This window comes from Petaurus breviceps, unplaced genomic scaffold, assembly GCF_028583685.1.
Source record: "Petaurus breviceps papuanus isolate PSGF00001 unplaced genomic scaffold, PetGlider_PUasm1.0 90407, whole genome shotgun sequence".
Taxonomy (NCBI): domain Eukaryota; kingdom Metazoa; phylum Chordata; class Mammalia; order Diprotodontia; family Petauridae; genus Petaurus; species Petaurus breviceps.
In genome coordinates, this window is record NW_027187241.1 from 2,173,011 (window position 1) to 2,191,638 (window position 18,628).

The 18,628-nt window shown below is 37.4% G+C and overlaps 2 protein-coding genes across 3 annotated transcripts in view; one reads left to right on the forward strand and one right to left on the reverse strand.

Annotated features, from left to right (window-relative positions):
- ARHGEF33 (Rho guanine nucleotide exchange factor 33) overlaps positions 1 to 1,224 on the forward strand; it is a 63,003-nt gene extending 61,779 nt beyond the window's left edge. The window contains exon 16 of the mRNA XM_069108580.1: positions 894 to 1,224. Coding sequence (XP_068964681.1) covers positions 894 to 1,023 — 130 coding nt within the window. The 3' untranslated portion in view covers positions 1,024 to 1,224. The remainder of the gene's footprint in view (positions 1 to 893) is intronic.
- A 6,513-nt stretch (positions 1,225 to 7,737) lies between these two features.
- The window catches only part of SOS1 (SOS Ras/Rac guanine nucleotide exchange factor 1), a 206,784-nt gene continuing 195,893 nt past the window's right edge, over positions 7,738 to 18,628 (reverse strand). The window contains exons 21-23 of one of the 2 annotated variants that reach the window (XM_069108617.1): positions 17,857 to 17,901; positions 15,134 to 15,252; positions 7,738 to 13,744 (exon numbers count right to left, since the gene is read on the reverse strand). In XM_069108617.1, the coding sequence (XP_068964718.1) occupies positions 13,256 to 13,744; positions 15,134 to 15,252; positions 17,857 to 17,901 (653 nt within the window). In that variant the 3' untranslated portion in view covers positions 7,738 to 13,255. The remainder of the gene's footprint in view (positions 13,745 to 15,133; positions 15,253 to 17,856; positions 17,902 to 18,628) is intronic. The other variant, XM_069108616.1, reaches the window with a different exon arrangement.

An 18,628-nucleotide genomic window follows, 5' to 3' on the forward strand; every position in this document is an offset into this window, starting at 1 on the left:
GGTTCCTTGTCATGGGGCTGGATTTATAATTTCTAACCCCAAATTTAAGATCTCTAAATGATTCCAGTCTGGTGTATCAGAGGCAATTTCTAGAGTCCCTCCCCTTCCAGGCACTTCTGACAGGATCAACATGTAGGCAGTGCAAAGCTGAAGTCCCTTCTACAGTTTAACCAAGAAAATGGAAGAAGGTGCCCTCGCCTGGGGACTTGATTGGATTTATTTGAATTGTTGACTATTGGGCTTGGTCTCCTTGGTGGTGGTTGAGATTATGGTATCTCCTCAATCTGATTATTGTATTCACATTTCTTCACTTTTTCATGTATAGCATATATGCATGGCCGTCCTCAATAAATCTGTCTTTATAAAAATAAACCAAAGTAAGAGTTTGTAATATATATGTATGTATAAAAAAAACAAAACAAAGACATTTAAGACTCCATAGAGAGGGTTTGGGGTAAGGTTGGCTGAAAACAATGAACTCTAGAATTTTTGAACTCCTTGGTTTTGGATACCGGTTAACTCAAGGACCTGATAATTTGAGTACTAGTTGTGATAGGTCAGCCTCAAAATATGAATCCCTAACTTTTTTGAGCTTTTCTTTGCTCCAGGATAGTGTTATTTCACACTATACTTTCCCCCCCACACAATAATTATGACGAGCCATTTTCATGGTTCCCTCCTTCAGACATAATATGGGTAATCCTCTTACTTTATACTTCTGAAAATGCCAGATCAACTTACCCTTTGGGTAAAACTAGGAAAATTAAACATTATACTAGATCCAAGTGGCAACCTAACAGTTTGACAAATGCCAAACAGTGTGGATAGATAGAATATTCTAAAACATTTAAACCCAAATCAACCTGTACTTTATCTGTGTGCTGAGATTTTAGGTCCAGTGGATCAGAATACAGGGAAAAAACTAATGAAAACCCCTCAATGGATCCTTCACCCACCAAACAAGATCTCTTCAGAAACCAACTTGCTCTTGCAAATGACCTTGACCAAGGAACTGCTGTGTAAAACATATGTAAAGTTTTATTGTCAAGTGGTGAGACAAAGATGGACAGTGTCTATGTGTATACATCTGTGCACGTATATCTATATATAAAGTCTTAATGTATAAATTATTGAAGAACTAATGATCTAAATATTTTCATTTGAAAACAAATCAACTTGCAAAGCATTGACGAGTGATGAAGACTAGTCTGTGAATAATGTTGAATATCATGCCTGGACATTTGTGAGAAAAGGAATGAAGAATCTTTGAGGCCTTCCTCATTGAAAGAGCCAGCAATAGAGAAAGACACTATTAGTTTGGAGGAAAATAAACATTTTAAAAAAACAAAACCTTCCACTTTGAAATTGTGCCCCAAGTATAACACTGGACACACTGATATTAAACATGGATATGAATTTTATGTTTCCTAAGCGTTTGGCCTATGAACTGATCCTCAGTGTTCTTAAATTATGTGTCATGTTAAGACCAACTCAAACCATTTTGTCATTTGTCCTCCAAAGAACTCAAAGTACTTGGGATATATTATACAGCTAACTCTTAACATTCATGTAAAGCGAATGATTGCATTGTAGTCCTTTCCCATAAGAGGAGTGACAGAGAAGTTGTGGATTACCTAACAGAGCAGCTTCAAAAGGTAAAGGAATATAACTTGCATTTTCTGACTGAAGAGACATGTATTAACAACAACGACATTTCAGGGTAAGAGTCAATGTGTCCACCAATACCAGACTGGAATCTGGGAGACTCTTTGGAGTCCAAAGACTGTTTGGTTGTATTTTTACCCGCCCCTTACCATGAATGCAAAGATCATCTTGTGTGGTACTGGAGTTCATGGTGAACCCTAGATTTAGCACCACTGTATGCACTCTTCCTTTAGAAGGAACACTGTCTGATCTAGCAAGTCAGAAAGTGTGAGACTGACAATGCCTAGCATCATTTACCCCCTTTGGTTCCTACAAACAAACACACTCAGAATAAGAACTGTCAGGTCTGGGAGTGCTGAACTTTGCCATTCGGGAGTATACTATTCTGATTACATATTGTTCTGCTAAAAGGCAGCACATTTCAATGAGGTGGCAATATTTCCACTATAAATGTGTCGAACATGGAATGTGCCCCAAAAGGGCATGTTTAGGCTCAAAATATTAGCTTCAAATAGGAAAATGTGGGATAATGCAAAGTTTGACTGTTTTCCCTGAAGAATTGCTGGTAATGAAGTAGCAGGAACTCATAAGTTTTTATGAGCCCCATATTAGGAGATGTTGAAGACAATCCCTATTTGTGCAGTATCCTAACACTTGGGACTGACTTTTCAAATACCAACTGCCAAGAATTTAGAAGTCTCTGTATTTCATTCAGACATAAGATTTTTAGTCATATTTTCATAATCATTTTATTGATATTAACTATATTTTTCATAAAAAATAAATTTCATGTTACTACTATACCAGAAAATAGCTTTCAGTTAGAGCATGAATATCACAATACTAACTGGACTGGAAATAGAATGAAAAAAAAAGAGAAGCCTAGTTTTATTGTCTATTTTGAATCACAAGCAAAACACAAATCTTTTTCTTCCCTCATTTTCTGTTTGCAGTCAAAGGGATAAGCCATACTGGGAAGGTTTGGAAAATACTGTCCATCCCCAAAATTTCATTTTAAAATAGCATGATATCAAACCTACAGTGCAATCAATTTCAACGATAAGCTCTCTTTCATAAAATTGGAACCTGAAGATGACACTTAATGTAATACACCACCACTAGCCTAAATCCAGTCCCTCATCTCCTCATGACTGAACTACTTCAACAGCTGAATAAGTTCTCTTAGTGCCTCCAGGCCCTTCTCTCTCTGGTCTATTAAAGAATATTTAATGAATATCTGGTATTAGCTCTCATATTTAAGTCTTTCTAAAACACTGCTTTATGGTTTGCACCTCCCTCCTTAAAAACCTTCAATGGTTCCTTATTATCTGCAGGTCACTGCAAATTCCTAAGTTTGGCATTCAAAGCTTTCCACAATTTGGTACCTACTTAGTTCTCCAATGTTATTTCCCACTACTCACTTATGTACACAGACTCTCTTCCTTAGTCAAACTAGTCATATACCATGTATATAAGATGTACCTTAAGCTTGTCCCAAATGCATTCCTTCCACCTCCTTCTATTATCTCAGCCTTGCTCTTTGAGTGATTATCCTTCCTGACTACCCTGGATATTGTAATTAGTCCTTCTGCTAAACTCAGGTAGCATAGATGATTTGTCTACGTGGGTTCCTTTGAGTAACTAGCATATACTGCCTCATACTACCTTTTTGTTAATACTAATAACAACCTAATTCATCAGTCTTAACCACAACTTTCTGGAGGAAGGGGAAGTATGCTTTTTCCCATATTACAGGTGAAGAAACAGAGGGTCGGAGAGTTTTCTGTTACCCAGGGTCACACACCTCTTAAGTAGAAGCCAGGATTCAAACCCATGTGTTTTGATGATAATTCTAGTGTTCTGCTCATTGTACCACCATGGTCTCCTTTTTATAACATCTCGCATTTATATAATTCTTTAAAGTTTGCACATTGTTTGCAACACAGTGCTGAGGCTAGTGGGGTGGGTCCCATCTCCCCAACTAGTTCTTTGTGGGCAGTGACTATATGTAAGTTCCCAGCCTGTAACAGAGGAATACACATAGTAGGTGCTCTGTGGATAGTTATGGGTATTAGCATGACTATAACAGACAAAGAAGGCTCTGGAAAACATCCCTCACTTGTTTACTTTTTGTATTTCACTTAACTTGAAAAAGAATTTGATCTTTTTTCCCTTCCTATTTTTGAAAGGCAAAATATTTTAGCCATAATTGAAATAAAAATATGATGGAACCCAGGAACTGGCCACTGATGTATGTTCTCATTTTCAAGTGGCTGCTTGTGACTCCTTAGGCTTGAATTCAGGGTAATGGCCAAATGTATTTTTACACAGATATGATCAAATTAATAAGAGCTCAGGTCACCAACACCACCCAATGAGGGGGGGTGTCAGGAGGCTCTGGAGGACTTCTCACTTTTAGCCAAATGGTTACCTCCTCCTTCTGCCTTTCCCCTATTAAATCCATGAGGCTAAGCCAAAAGATGATTTCTAATACTTATACAGTTTAAATAATTTATGATACTTTGAATACTTTGAACTGTGCTCTGGCCAGAGGTTGAGGGACATAATGGGTCAGACCACCATGGGGAAATTTCAAAGGGGTCAGTTTGCCCAGGGGGATTCTTCTGGGAAGGCACAGGTGGGCAGATTATTGAAGTTTGTGGATTTCTCATGTGATGTCACTACTGGAATGAGATTAGAGATAGAACTCATTTCTCTCCACTAAGAAAAGTGTGGGTGAGTTTGAAGATTGTGAGAAAGACATCATTTAACATAATCCAAATTTGATTTTTAAAGGGCTGGAGGGTTGATAGGCCATATAGTAGCATACAGGTCATGACATTTCCATACATGGTCTCTGAGGTGCCAGACCCCTTCTGTAGGCCTATAGATTACAATGTAAACTTTCTACCGAAAGGAGTGGTACTGGTCCAGGGACTTCATTGCTCTAGGGAACTCCCAGGTAAGGAAACTCCCTCTACCAATGTAGGTTGGTACCTTCTGTGACTTGTCCAGTTACACAGCCAGCATGGGGTGGAGGAGGCAGCTTTAAGGCCAGCCCTCTCTCCACTATGACATACTGAATCTCTTCAGAAGATTCAGGTTAAATGAATTTTTAGAAAAACTAACCTGCATTTGGTTCTCAGGCAAATTTATAGAGGCATTGCATTTGGATCATTGGTAGAGAGACATCCTAGATGAAGAAACTGCCATTGCATGTTAGCACCTTCCACACAACATAACATGACATGACATGACATGACATAACGTAACATAACATAGTCTTTGAGAATCGCTTCGATCACTGAGAACTTACAAGGCTACATGACATGAGTCAAACAGTCAGAAGGTATCAGTTGTTGCATTTGAAATGAGATCTTGGCTCTAAGGGTGGTTCTCCACCCACATGCATTTTCATTTATTTTTGTCTCTGGAGAATCTAAGAAAGAAGTATCAGCAGATGAGTTGAGTAATTCATAAAATGTAGAATAATTGAGAATTGTATAAAGATCAGCTGTCCCTCCTTATCCCATGCCCCTCACCTAGAATATCAGATTTATTCTTCCTTCCCTTCATCCACATCATTAGTTATTGGATGAAAAAAATTAAAGGTACTGGAAAATGAAATGCCTCATTCTGAGGAGTATGGATTTATACCAGTGGATTATATGAGGGTGGAGAAGGCCAGGAAGGGAACAGACTTGTTAACTTGGGGCCAAAGAATAGGTTTCAGTCAACTAACAATTTGGAGGAATTAGACAAACGCACTTTATAAACACTCATGTCTGCACAAAGGACTTGCCTTTCTCTAGAGAATGTGTATGACAGATGAGGCTAAATATTGCCCTTTTCTGGGCCCTGATTTCATTTAAATAAGGAAGGGGGAAGAAAAGAAGAAGTTCATGTAATAATCTTATCATCCAATCCCAGTGTGGTGTGGCAGTGAAGTCAAACTCAAATAGAAACACATTCTTGACTTAGAAAACCACAAATTAATGCTATCCAGATTGTATTGCATTTTTATCTTGCTAAACACTTTACGATGACATTATCTGATTTGGGCTTGTGGCCAGCTGGCCTGGTGTTCTAAAAAACCTCTGCTATAGAGGAAAGAGCCTTGGATTCGGTGTCAAGAGAGCCTGGGTGTATAGCCCATGTAGTAAGTAACCTGTGCAACTTAAACAAATCATTTACCCCTCTGGGCTTCGTTCCTTTTGTCCATATTATAATATGGAAGAGAAGGAAGGCAAAATCATCTCACTCAGAAATCCCAACACAACTTAAACTGGCATCCTTGTGTTTTTAAAGCTAGAGGGACTGCAACATTTACTAAGTACCCATTTTCGCTGCCTTTTGATAGAGAACAGAGACGCCAACTCTGCAAGAGGTCATTGGGACAGCTCCACTGTTTTGTATTCCTCACATCTCTTTCTCCCACTTATTCTCTTTGTTTTAAACTCTCCCTTAGGAAAGGATCTTCTCCCCAAACAAACAAAGCATAGTGACTACTCCTTTTGCCCTGGTCTGCATCAATACATTTAAAACCTCCCAATGAAAAGATTTGTTGGCAGATATTGGGCATTAATTAATTAATTAGCTTAATTATTGTAATTCATGTTGTAAGTGGATGACTGGACCTTGACACCTCCCACGTCTCCAAACCCTGCCTTACCCAAGGAGCCCAAATTCTCTGAGTAGATATATGCAAATAAGGTATGCCATAGTCCTGTGAGAATAGTTAGAATGGAACTGGAGATGTTTAGTCTGCAGGAGGGAAGTCTCAGGTGAGACACAATCCCTTTCTTGGCAGAGCAAAGAAACTTGTCTTGCTTGGCTTGAGGGCAGAACAGTAGACTTGGGCTTTGTTGCAAGGGAAAAATGTGAAATAATTATAAACAACTTAAGGATGGAACGAGCTCTTGGAGTAAGAGAATGCATTTATTTCTCTCACTAGAGAGAATGTTGGGTAAACTCTAGGAGATGTCATAGAGGGGAATTCTTGGAGAGTTATGGATTAGCTAGAGGAGGTCTGAGGCTCTTCATTTCTTTTACTCAAAACAGTTTGTAGACCTTACCTGAGAATACTTGGGTACTTGAGGGTTCTATAATTTTGCTGATGAATTCACACAGTAGCTTCAAATCAGTCAGTAAACATTTACCAAGTATCTCCTATAATGCTAGGAGTTGAGGATGCAAAACAAACATGAGAGTCCCTGCCCTTGTGAAAGGAGACAATATGTAGATAGGGATATAGCAAAACTTATACAAGGTAATTTTGGCAGAAGGCATTGTCATCTGGGGGGGGGGCGCAGGGGGGCCATCAGGAAAGGGTTTCATGTAGAAGGTGGTACTTGAGCCGAGCCCTGAAGGAAGCTGAGGCTTCTGGGAGATGGAGGTGAACAGGGAGAGGACTCTAGGTGAAGGGAACAGAACATGCAAAGGAATGGTGATGGAAGATAAGAGTACAATGTATAAAGAACAGTAAGAAGTTTGGTAGGAGTGTAGAATGAGTGAAGGGGATTGTGCAATAAGGTCAAAAAGGTAAAGAGATGGCCTTGCTGAGTTCTTGTGCCCTCCAAATTCATCAGCAATGGCCAGCCTTCCAGTGGATGTCCCTTTCTGAACTTGGGTTGGTGCTGTAACAAGCAAGGAGACAGGGAGGGAACACATAACCTATTGCTGGTCCCATATTTGAAGTGCAGATCTTAGTAGGAAGGTCCTACTTGAACTTGTGCTCATAGGTTTCAAGAACTTAGGGTTTTCACTCCATGATGAAGCATTTGGGTAGGACTTCAGTGGAGACATTTAAGAATGTGATCTATTATTTTCATGACTATTTCTTAGTTACAAGAATATTTTACAATATATCATAGTGATTTAGTACAAAATATTGTCTGATTTCCCCCTCAGTACCATGATATAAGGTGCTGGATGGGAGGAAGGAACATGAACAATTACTTTTCATGCTATATCTTGATGACAAATGAAATTGAATCAAAACCACTAAATAAGATTTAATACTGCTCACTGAAATTATAATATAAACAAATAATACACCTGTGGGCTACATGAGACTTTTTTTAAAATTTTATTTTTAGAACATATCTTAATAATGCCAGAAAAATAACAGCCATTATTTCCACCACTTTAAATGCAAACCCAATACTGCTGCAGACACAGAATACAAATATTACCTATAGGCATGATTAGGTACATAGGCCATATTAAGACATGCCAGTTTGGAGATCATCACATTGTTCTTACATCAGGTTAAGTCCAACAGCTTTTTTTTGTCTTCTTTTCACTAGCGTTGCTAATAACCATGCCATTAAAAAAAGGGCAAACACACATATCTACACAAATGCTTCTTGACTTAAATTTGCACAAGTCCCTTGAACAAAAGAAAAAAGGCTTGTTCTCTGGTAGGTTTACCAGATATTTGCACCCCAGGTATTCCCTGCCCCCAAATGCTGACTTGCTTTGAAAAAAAAATTACAGATGTTCTTAATAAAAGGCACATTTGGCAGCTACGGAAAGTGGCATGCATCTTGCACAGGCTCTGTCTCCATGTAGTCATACAAGCCTATGGCGTCCTGTATGTCATTTGTCCTGGTTTACTGAGGGACAGGCCAGGGGGGCTGCCCTTAAGAGTTCACCTTTGCAATTTCCCAGCAGTTGGCTACTTAATGCACTATTTTCATTAAAGGCAAAAGGGGAATTTGCTCACAGTTGACAGAAAATGCACTTTAAGGTGTCAAAAATGGAAAATAAGGCATGAAACTTACAAAACAAGTTACAAGTGCTTTTGGGGGTTACATTTTCTCTTGTATGAGCCACATGATTCTTTTTTAAGACCTAAAATGATTTCTTCACAGCCCATGTTTCAAGCATTTTGAAATGATTCTAACAGTTCGAAATGTGATACTTAAAAAGCAAAAAATATCAAAGACATTGACTTATACATATCACCCCTCCCCCATCTTCTTTGTTAAAAAAAAAAAAGACATATAGTATCACTCTCCCTTTCTTCCAGAAACCAATGTTAGGGGAGAGATGAGAAGAGACATGAAGGCTAAAAAGTGTAAGTGAACCATTCACAGCAACAGAATATCTCAGAACAAATGTTCACTTTTGTTCTTTTGTGATTATAAAAGAACACAGTTTTCCAAATGAGTACAGTTTGAATAAACCCAATGCTTATGATAGAACCACTGGTATGAATTATAATTGCATTGATGAGAAATACATAGTTAAAGTAGGATCAGCTTTCCAAGTGCAGCAAGATGCCAGTGATCATACATCCCAAGTGATAATTTGGTGGCACAAAACCATTTTCCGCTTATGAAAACACCAACAAACCACAACAAAAGTTGTATTTGCTCCTGGAACCATCCTGGGAGGGCATATTCTTTTCAAAAGAGAATCAGTAAAACACCCATTACTAGATAATTTACCAACATAGTAATTTCTTGTCTGACAACCCCAAATTATGTAAATCTTTGTTCCTTTATGTTTCCTGGGAGTGTATTCTTGAGAAAAAAAAATATGGAATTAATCTAGATTCTGTCAATGCATTCAGAAATCTAGAATTTTCATATATTTGTGTTGTCAAAAGCATATAGACAATCATTTTCAAAAAATAAATTTAATCTTCTTATGTTGGATGGATATCAGCCTATCAAAGATAAAATGAAATTTAAAAAAATTTGTCAGCACTGTTTCAGGTTAATGAAACATTTGCAGGCAGGTTTTTTTTTTTTTTTTCCTGCTGGAAAAAAGAATGCTCCATATTTTGAAATAAGGTTTGGAAGATTGATGCTCTCCCAGAAGGCATGTAACGGATTTGTAATTCTGGATTTGCACTCTACAGCCTGTGGTGCTGCATTACTCTGTTCAGAGAAACTTCTTTACTCAAATGAAGCTTCTCTAGATCACACATGGTTTGTAAGTTATTAAAGGTAACCCTATTAGCTGTTTATTTGTGTCATAACCCTCACCTAAGGATATTCAATTGGAATTCTGCATTTTCATGTGAAATGAAAACTCACTAAACCACTATTTGAGCATTGCCCTTCTGACATCTGGCTTGAACCTCAGATCAGTCTTTTGTTTTTTGAAAGGCAGGGTGGTATCAGGGTTTATACTACCTTGTTCAAAATGAATACCCACTCTATTCATCAATGATGTGGATCAGCCCCAAAGTAGCTCTTCTTAATGTCTAATGGAGAAAAGGGTACTTGGGAGAAGAATTACCTATAAGGAAGGAAAGAAGGATAAAAGCAAGAGAGAGAGAGCACACTGAGGGCATGAGGTGTGATTTACAATGATGAGATCTTCTGGATATGTACTTCTTACCTGAATTGGTTTGAATATAGGTTTCCTAACTTCTTTCCCCCCAATGAAAGATCTTTCTGGAAGGAAAAAAAAATATGTCTATGGTAAAAAAAAATAATACTGATTGTTTCATAAAAACCAGATGGGGGGGGGTGGAAAGTGCAGTCTATATTCAAACCAATCAATTATGAATTTATTAATAGAATAATGCTTGAAGCCACAATAATCACTTTGTTGTGGGCTAATGGACAATCTGTACCCAAGATGAACTTACAACTCCATTTTTAAGGGGATTTTTTTTTAAAGAAAAAGTAAGTTACATTTTAAAAAGAGAAAAACTATTAGTCAAACAGAAATGTTACATTCATTAAACAAAAGGGATTCAACTCTAACAACTGGACATGGTCTACTTATGATAAGATATACTGCTTAATGATGATAGAATCAATTTTCTGGAATTTAAAAACTAAATTATATGATCATGGTGTAGATACCGTACTGGTCTAATGAACACCACAGAAAATTATTAAAAGAGTCTATTTCCACCGTGATGTATCACTGCTAAAAATGCCCCCACTGGCATAGTCAACAGTGTTGCTGAAATGTTGCTTCATTTAGCCACAGATGAAACATGCAGATACTGATGAATTCATGACTCACTAAATAAGGGTGAAATACTGCACATTTCATAGACGTTATACTGGAGATTAATAAAGCTTCTTTTTAAAAAAAAATTAATATCTGGCATGCATTACTGTCACAGTATTTGTTAGAACCAGCAAAGCAGTCCACAGGTTTCATGGATAAGCCCTAGTATGATAACTAATGATGAGGGTAGATGTTGTTTCATGTATAGTCTTGATATATCAAAAGACCTTAAGAAAGGTAGAATGTTTAAGACAAACTTTACCAAACTGCGTACATGGTGCCTGGAAAATGTTAAAACTTACAAAGTTCCCCTTAAAAGTTACAATCATCTTATTCCAACCGAATTTTTCTTTGCGTGCCAAACTCGAGCTTCTCTTTAGGTAGTTCTTTTACCATTAAAAACACAGACATCCTGCATTAGAAACAAAGGCGTACCACATGTGCTTTTAGCTGCTCTTAGTGTTTTGCTTTTCAACAGAGAGAAATAAGAAGTATTTGTCAATATAATAATTTAATGTATGACAGCCAAATGAAATATCTGCATCTTTATTTCAATTAAATTAAAATGAACCTGCCAAGTATATTTATGTAACATTCACTATATACACATGATTGAAGCAACTGCAAGGTATTCTTGATATGCCGATTCCTCAGCTGTTAATCAAACGTGACACTTGTCATTGATGCCCAGCAAGTGTTCCTTTTCACATTGAGTGCCTGCATTTCCACGGCTTCATTAAAAGCAGTACAGCTATGAGCCATGAAATGGATTATCAGTAAACCTTGAGGGGGGTGGGAGGTTGGGGAAGGTGACACACTAGCATAGATTAACAGTCTCCTAATAGTGAGTAGTATATTTAATCGACAATAGCATTAATTTTTTTCATTTCCACTGTCATTTAATGACATAAGACTTTCACTGTTCCTTGTGTAAAGAAGGTAATTAATACCCTATTATGCTTTCTGGCAAAATAAAACAAAACAACAAACAAAAAGCCCAACAAAAACAACACAACAAAAACCAAAACCAAAATAAAATAACAAAAAAAAATTCTTTGTGGACTGGCACTATAATTATTCTTTAAGAGAGAAAAAAAAGTACCTCTTTGGTGAAGCCCAGGTACCCATGCTAATCATTGTATGAGGGAGAGTCAATAAATATGGTGATTTAAGTATAACATTACAATAGTTTATTCTACAAACACAGAACACACCTTTTTGCAATATAAATTACTTCCTTTTTATTCCAATGATTGCCAAATTTTTTATTCTACCAGAAAAAGGTTTTTGGTGAGGAGTACAGCCAATTATGAACTTCATTCTGACCATCTGTAGCATCACTGAACGTGTGTCCTCCCCAATTATTGCACTTTTAAGTGGCCCCAAAGTGAATAATAAAACTCGGAAGGTACAAAATCAGGACTGGATGTCAGATATGGCTCCTATTTCAATTCCTAGCTACATTTTAATGTTGCTTTGGCAACGCGGGGGCTAGTTATCATTTTGTTGCAGAAAAACTCTTGTTAAAGAACCAGGCTTTTGAGCCCGAACTGCTGACTTCACAGCACCATGAAGTTCACAGTAGGAAGCACCTGCCCTGGTGCTCTGTCTCCATCCTAGAAAATGTGCAGGCTTGACAGTCTTCTGCTAGTGGAGATTTGGCTTCTTCCATTACCTGTTTTGCTTTTCTGCTCTTGGGGATAAATAATATACTCACAGTTTGAAAAAGTTCCCATTAATTGTATGCTTTGTAAAAAAGGCAAAACTGTGCCCATGTGGCCTACAATACATTTTACTTGGTTTCCCTTCTGTTGACAGTAAAAAAGTGAGCGACACTTTGCTATTTGACCACAATGCAGTCAGACCCGGGTCTAAATGCACATTGGGGCAAGGTTGGGGGTGTTGCTATTCTGAAGATGGTCAGCGAGAATACTGCCAGCACTACATATAAAAACCATGAGTACTCGATGTTCAGATATGCATCAATGAGTGCATAAAAGACATATATATGAGCGGAAAACAGAAATTCACCTTAGTTACTGACTCTCCCTTTGAATCTGTAAACAGGACTGTAGTACAGTGCTCTGCCTTGGTTCTAAACAAGGTTAGGTACCACAGATCTTCCTCACAGTCCTCTTAATGGTTTTCAAGAACATATTCTAAAATAGGGAGAATAAAGCAAAGGGAAATGAAGAAGGATGAAAAGATCCCTGTTTAATATTTTAAAAAAAGTGCATAATGTTTGAGTTACAAAAACTGTGACCATGTGGGCCTGCTGGACACTAGACTACACTTTCTATCCCTTTGCTGATAAGACCAATGCATAAACATAGCTCCTGTCCATTGGCTAGAAAAGTCCCTTTGTCCCATCTCTAGGTGCACTCAGTTGTCCAATTACTCCACGTCAGCTTTTCTGCATTCCAAACAGGAATATCCATTCTTTTTATACTAGACATCACACTGACAATTCACTGGATACTGCATTTGAAAGTAGAGTATTTAGTGTTTGGAGTACATGTTCAAACTCCTCAGTGCTGGCAGGTTCAGTGCATCCATTGCCAGCAATGGACTTTGAGCCAGGAAAATGTTTATCCCAGCACAAGAGAATTCAGGAGGAATGGGCATTCTCCAACAAAGGTGGTCCATCTCTATGCATGGATGGGTGGGTGTGCTCCCTTTTGTAAGTTTTTGGAGGAAGTTTTGGGATGTGTTGAGAAGTGCTTTGTCGTGGAGGAACAGGTGGCCCAGGGATGGAATGAAGGTCCACATCTTGTTGCGTTAATGGTGGTGATGGCAGATGTCTCCTTGTGCCATGAGGAGAAGGTGTTTGAGGAGGTGGCGGTGTAAAAGGGGACGGGCTGTTTGGGAAGAAAGTATTGCCATGTTCACTTTTTTTGCCCAAAGGGGGTGGCTGGAGATGTAGTGGTGAGCTGGAGAAAACATCAGGTGTCCTCACAGGTTCTCGTGGTGGTAAAAGGGGAGGGCTTTCTGGAGGGTCTGATATCGAGGTCCGGTCGGAGTAACGTGGTGAATAGACTTTTGATGTGGGTTGCCGAGGAGGGATTGCTGGAGGACTATCCAAATGTTTGGACATAATCTAAGAAATAAAGAAATAAGAACGAGAAATAAAAGAGAAAGTTATTAATAATATAATTTATAGGATGATCAAGAACATAACACTATATATCATGAACATTATATGAAGAAAATGTGATAATGTAATGAAACACATTCATATAGACTGAAAACACTAAATGAATATCAAAATAAAGATAATCTAAATTCAAATAAAAACTCTGACTTTAAAGTCCATTTCATATTTACTATATAGAGATTCAGGAAAGGAATTCACAGTATAATAAGATCCCACCAACATGATACCATTTCCTTTATATCAGACATCAGTTTTTTTTTTTTTTGTAGACAAATTAACTGAGGACAAGAAGCATTTCTATTTAATGGAGCTGAGCTATGATATTTTCTTTGGTGGGTAGCCTAGAGCTTTGGACTTATCAGAGGACTGAATAAATATCAAAGAATCACGTCACTTTCTCCTGTTTTCATTGTCTCATTAAACATTTATTAAGGTCCTACTGTGTGTCTCAGGCACTAAGCTAGCCAATGGGGCTACAAAGACAAAAATAAATGGTCCTTTCGATGGTTTGATGTGATACTGACTGAAAACAAACCAATGAACAAATGAACACACATACACACACAGAGATGAGTAAACACAGAGCTGTGTGGGGCATAGGGGAGAGTCTGATTGCCAAGGGGAATTAGGAAAGGTGTTGTGGCACACAAGCCAAGTCTGGAAGGTAGGGAGGATGGAGTCCATGTGGAGAGAGAACATTGTGTTCTGGAAAGCAAGTAAAATGATCTGGATCTGGAACAGGGCCTGTGTGAGGGGAAGTGATGTGAAATCAACACAGAAAGATAAGTTGGGACTTGGTTGTGAAAGACTTTAAATGACAGAGGATTTTACATTTTATCTGAGAGAAAACAGGGAGCCACTGAAACTTCTTGAGGTATTATTATATCTGAATTTTAGCAATATAAGTTTGCCAGTTGTATGGAGGATAGACTGGAGGGGGGGAGATCTGACTAAGGTTGTTAAGGGTCTAAGTCTTAGGTCCTTTGATTGGGGTTAACATAACATAAAAGGCTTAGTAAGTACATGGCAAGAGGCAGCACTTGGAGTTAGAAAGATCTGGGTTCAAGTCCTGTCTCTGGTACATGCTAGCTGCATGACATGGGTAAGTGACTAGAGATACAAGTGTTCTGGGCCATTCTATGAGAATAAGTGTCACATGTCTCAATGAAGTACACAGGTAGAGGGAGATTCTACACTAGGAGTTTCCTACACTCATGAAATTGGACCCTGAACCCTCCCTGCCCACAACCTGCCACCCTGAGCACTAAACAAGTAGCTGATTGCAATGGAAGCCACCCATTTCCCACAGCAAGCACCTGCCTGCATTTTTACCTTGGAGGGAGAAGATTCTGCTGGGGCAGATTCTGGTCTTCTTCTTGGGGGCACAGGTGGGGGAATGGGCATTTCATCAGTGCTCTTGGTTAAGTTTATTGAGGACACCGAAGCAGATCCTGTTGGGCATTCAAACACAAGTTGTTTTTAGGAGATTGATTTCATTTAGCAGCCCTGAAAAAGCTTAACTCAAAACTGTTTATGCTTATGTTTATTAATGCCAATGCACAGAAGTACCAAGATACTGATCTTAAGAAAGCAACACAAAAAAACCATCAACCCGGTTTCATTTGCTTTTTAAGCAAATTGCTATTATGCATGCAAAAATTTCTCAGCACAGCTTTAAGAAAAGCACTCCCTAATAAGATATTCTGTCTATAGTTGCCTCATGAAAAAAGGATATTCCTACAGCCAGGCCCTTGGTCATGGTGCAAGGTGGTCCATCTCTATGCATGGATGGGTGGGTGTGCTCCCTTTGTTGGAGAATGCCCATTCCTCCTGAATTCTCTCCTGCTGGGATAAACAGTATGGAAAAGAGTCCCTACCTACATACCCAAGTCTCACCAACATCCACCTTCCAGAGCTTTAACAGGTTTTAACAGCCTGTCTGATCTGAAGATCTGGGAACCAGACTCAGTTGAATAGGCCTTGTATCACAGCTGTATTCCTGACTATTCTAAGTTGCCCTCAAGAATTTTCTTAGTGAAAAGGTCCCAAATCCCCCAATGTTATTTCCTACCAATTTTTTTTCAAAGAAATGTTAAAAAATTTAAGAGCTAGTGGTAAAAGTGCTATAATTTGGGGTATGAAGAAGTCATCTTTCTCCTGTGTTCTGAAAAATGGGCTTTTCTCTCTAGATTGGGGGAGAATTATATGCTAATGCTAATATTAACATTGTTGTGCAGCTGACAGAAAAATGAGGTAGTAGCAAGTTTGGATTTTGGAATAAGAAAGACCTGGGTTCAAATCTAGCTTCTAACACATATTAGTTACATGACCACAGGCAAGTCAATTAATCTCTTGATCCCTGATAGCTGTTCTGAGGTTTAAAAGCATTGTGCAAACATTCAAGTGCTATCTACCAGTTTACATGATTACTTCTAGTCTTAGCCTTTTATATCAGCCTGGGACTTCTGGGTCAGTCTCAAACAGCAAAAATGTAAAACTGCACCAAAAAAATAGTTAATTTTGATAAAAAAAATGATTAGGTGAACTGAGATGAAAAAGGCATAGAAAACTTTTAATAAGAACTAAATTGGTTAGAATTATAGGATTATATAGAATTCTAGGAGTCAAGTATATAAATATTTAAGGAAGGAAAGGCAGGGCAATAGAGGGAGATGAACACTGGATGGCATTCCTTGGGTTCTTGTTTGGGCACTTCCACAACATGTATGACCCATAGCAAGTTCAGAGTCTTCTCTGGGCTTAGTTTCTTCATTTTTAGACAAGGAGGTTGGATGAGATGATTTCCATGGTCCTCTCTAACCATAAAATTCCATGACTCTCTAGATAAGCAGTTACATTGTTTGTATTCTCTAGCATTCAAAGTTGAACATTTAATATTGATAATAATGATTTCTACTTGATCACATGTTTTCTTAGAGACTATCATGTTTAATAAATTTATTTTAAAAGTAAAGTTTGGCTCATTTAGCTACATGGCTATCGCATCTGTGTAACTGTTCAAATTATAATCCCCCTAGGCCTCAGTTTCCCTATCTGCAAAATTATGAGGTCAGATTAGATGATCTTTAAACTCCTTTTCAGAGCCTAGAATTTATACTGAGAAAGTCTTCACTTACTTGATTTTTATATTAGCTGATTTATTGATCTGTCAGTTGTCTTAAAATAATAACTAAAAGTGTTAAGTCACAATGGAACTTTTGTCGTGATTATAACTTAGGGCTTGTAACTTTAAGTGTTATTTTACTGAGAACATGTAATTTCCTTAAAACCAATTTAAAAAAAAAACCATAGAATGATTGGATTCTATAGAGTCTGGAAGGTATAGTGAAAAAAAAAATTCTAGTCCCAACATCAAGAGGATTCCAGGCTGTGCCATTTATTTCCTGAGAGACCTTTGACAAGTCACTTAACTTCCTGAGGCCTTAATTTCCTTCCAAATAAAATACTCTGACCCCTTTCTTGTTCAGGCATTTTCTATAAATATTATCTTATTTATCCTCATTATAATTCTGTGATGATATAGGGGCATTTATCAGTCTCAAATCTAAATAAAAAAACTGAGATATGCAAATATGAGGTTAAAACCTAGGTATTTAAAAGGCAGAATTAGAATTAAAACCCAGTTCCAGGGTAGTAATCTTTCTAATAAACTTTGCTATCTTAACAGTAATCTCCCTTTTGGTTTAGTAAATGATAAATGACTGTTAGTCATCCTTTTATTTTTTTTCCCCAAAGTAGAGTACACAAATCCACTGAAATGTCTGTATTCTGAAAATAAAACTATATTTAATATATCCCTTCAATATTTTGCATTTAAAATGAAATTTTCATGTAAATTACAGCAATATTGAGGAAAATGAATCATCTGTGATAAAGGGTAAAAGAATAGGGGGAGGCCTCACTTAAAAGATGTTATAAGCCAGGTAGTACTATTGCCAGACCCAAAGAAAGTTTGAGCAGGAAAAGTTACACTTGGTTTGAGTTCTAAAGCCATAGCAAGTATTACAGGTGAGACTTAAACCAGATATACTAACTTGGGCCATGGGGCAGTGTAACTTGGATAAAGATGGTATCGCTGCCTGTGAAAGGAAACAAGAAAAACGAGAATTTTTTTTCGCTGAAATTTGTCAAGAATTTTATGATTAAAAAAAAATTCTATCATCATTGCCTATATTAAATAATATAATGTTAGCTCATAGTACAAATATATGTATCCAAAATGTTAAACCTTGTTTTTTAGGGGTAAAAAGGGACAAAATTAATTAGGGATTTGGAGACTATATGTTACATCAACTTTTTGGTGTCATAGTCACTTATATGAAATGTATCCAGGGTTAGGGCAAAATATCCTCTATCCGGCCAATGGGCCAAAAGGGAAATAAAACATTTATTGTTAACTATTCATAGTTATTATAGAGATATAGTTATGAGGTCATGCTTCAATCTCTGAAAAAAAAAATACAACTTCCAAATGAAATCTCTACATTCTTATTCACAACCATTATTATGCAACTTGCAAAAACTGAGAGTTTACATTTACTCTTTGAACCACATATGACTGTGATTTTACTGAATGATTTTTAAATCTGTCTTTAATGATGAATGCTATTAGTAATTTTTTTTCTCTCAGAGTACACAAATCCTGTAAATTCTGTACTTTTACAAATAAAAGTAACTATACTTAATAATCCCTTCAGTATTTTGCTTTTAAAATGAAATTTTCACAGAGATAATATTGAATAATCTTGAAGTAAATAATCTATGATCAAGGGTAAAATAATAGGGGAAGACTTCACTTAAAAGAAG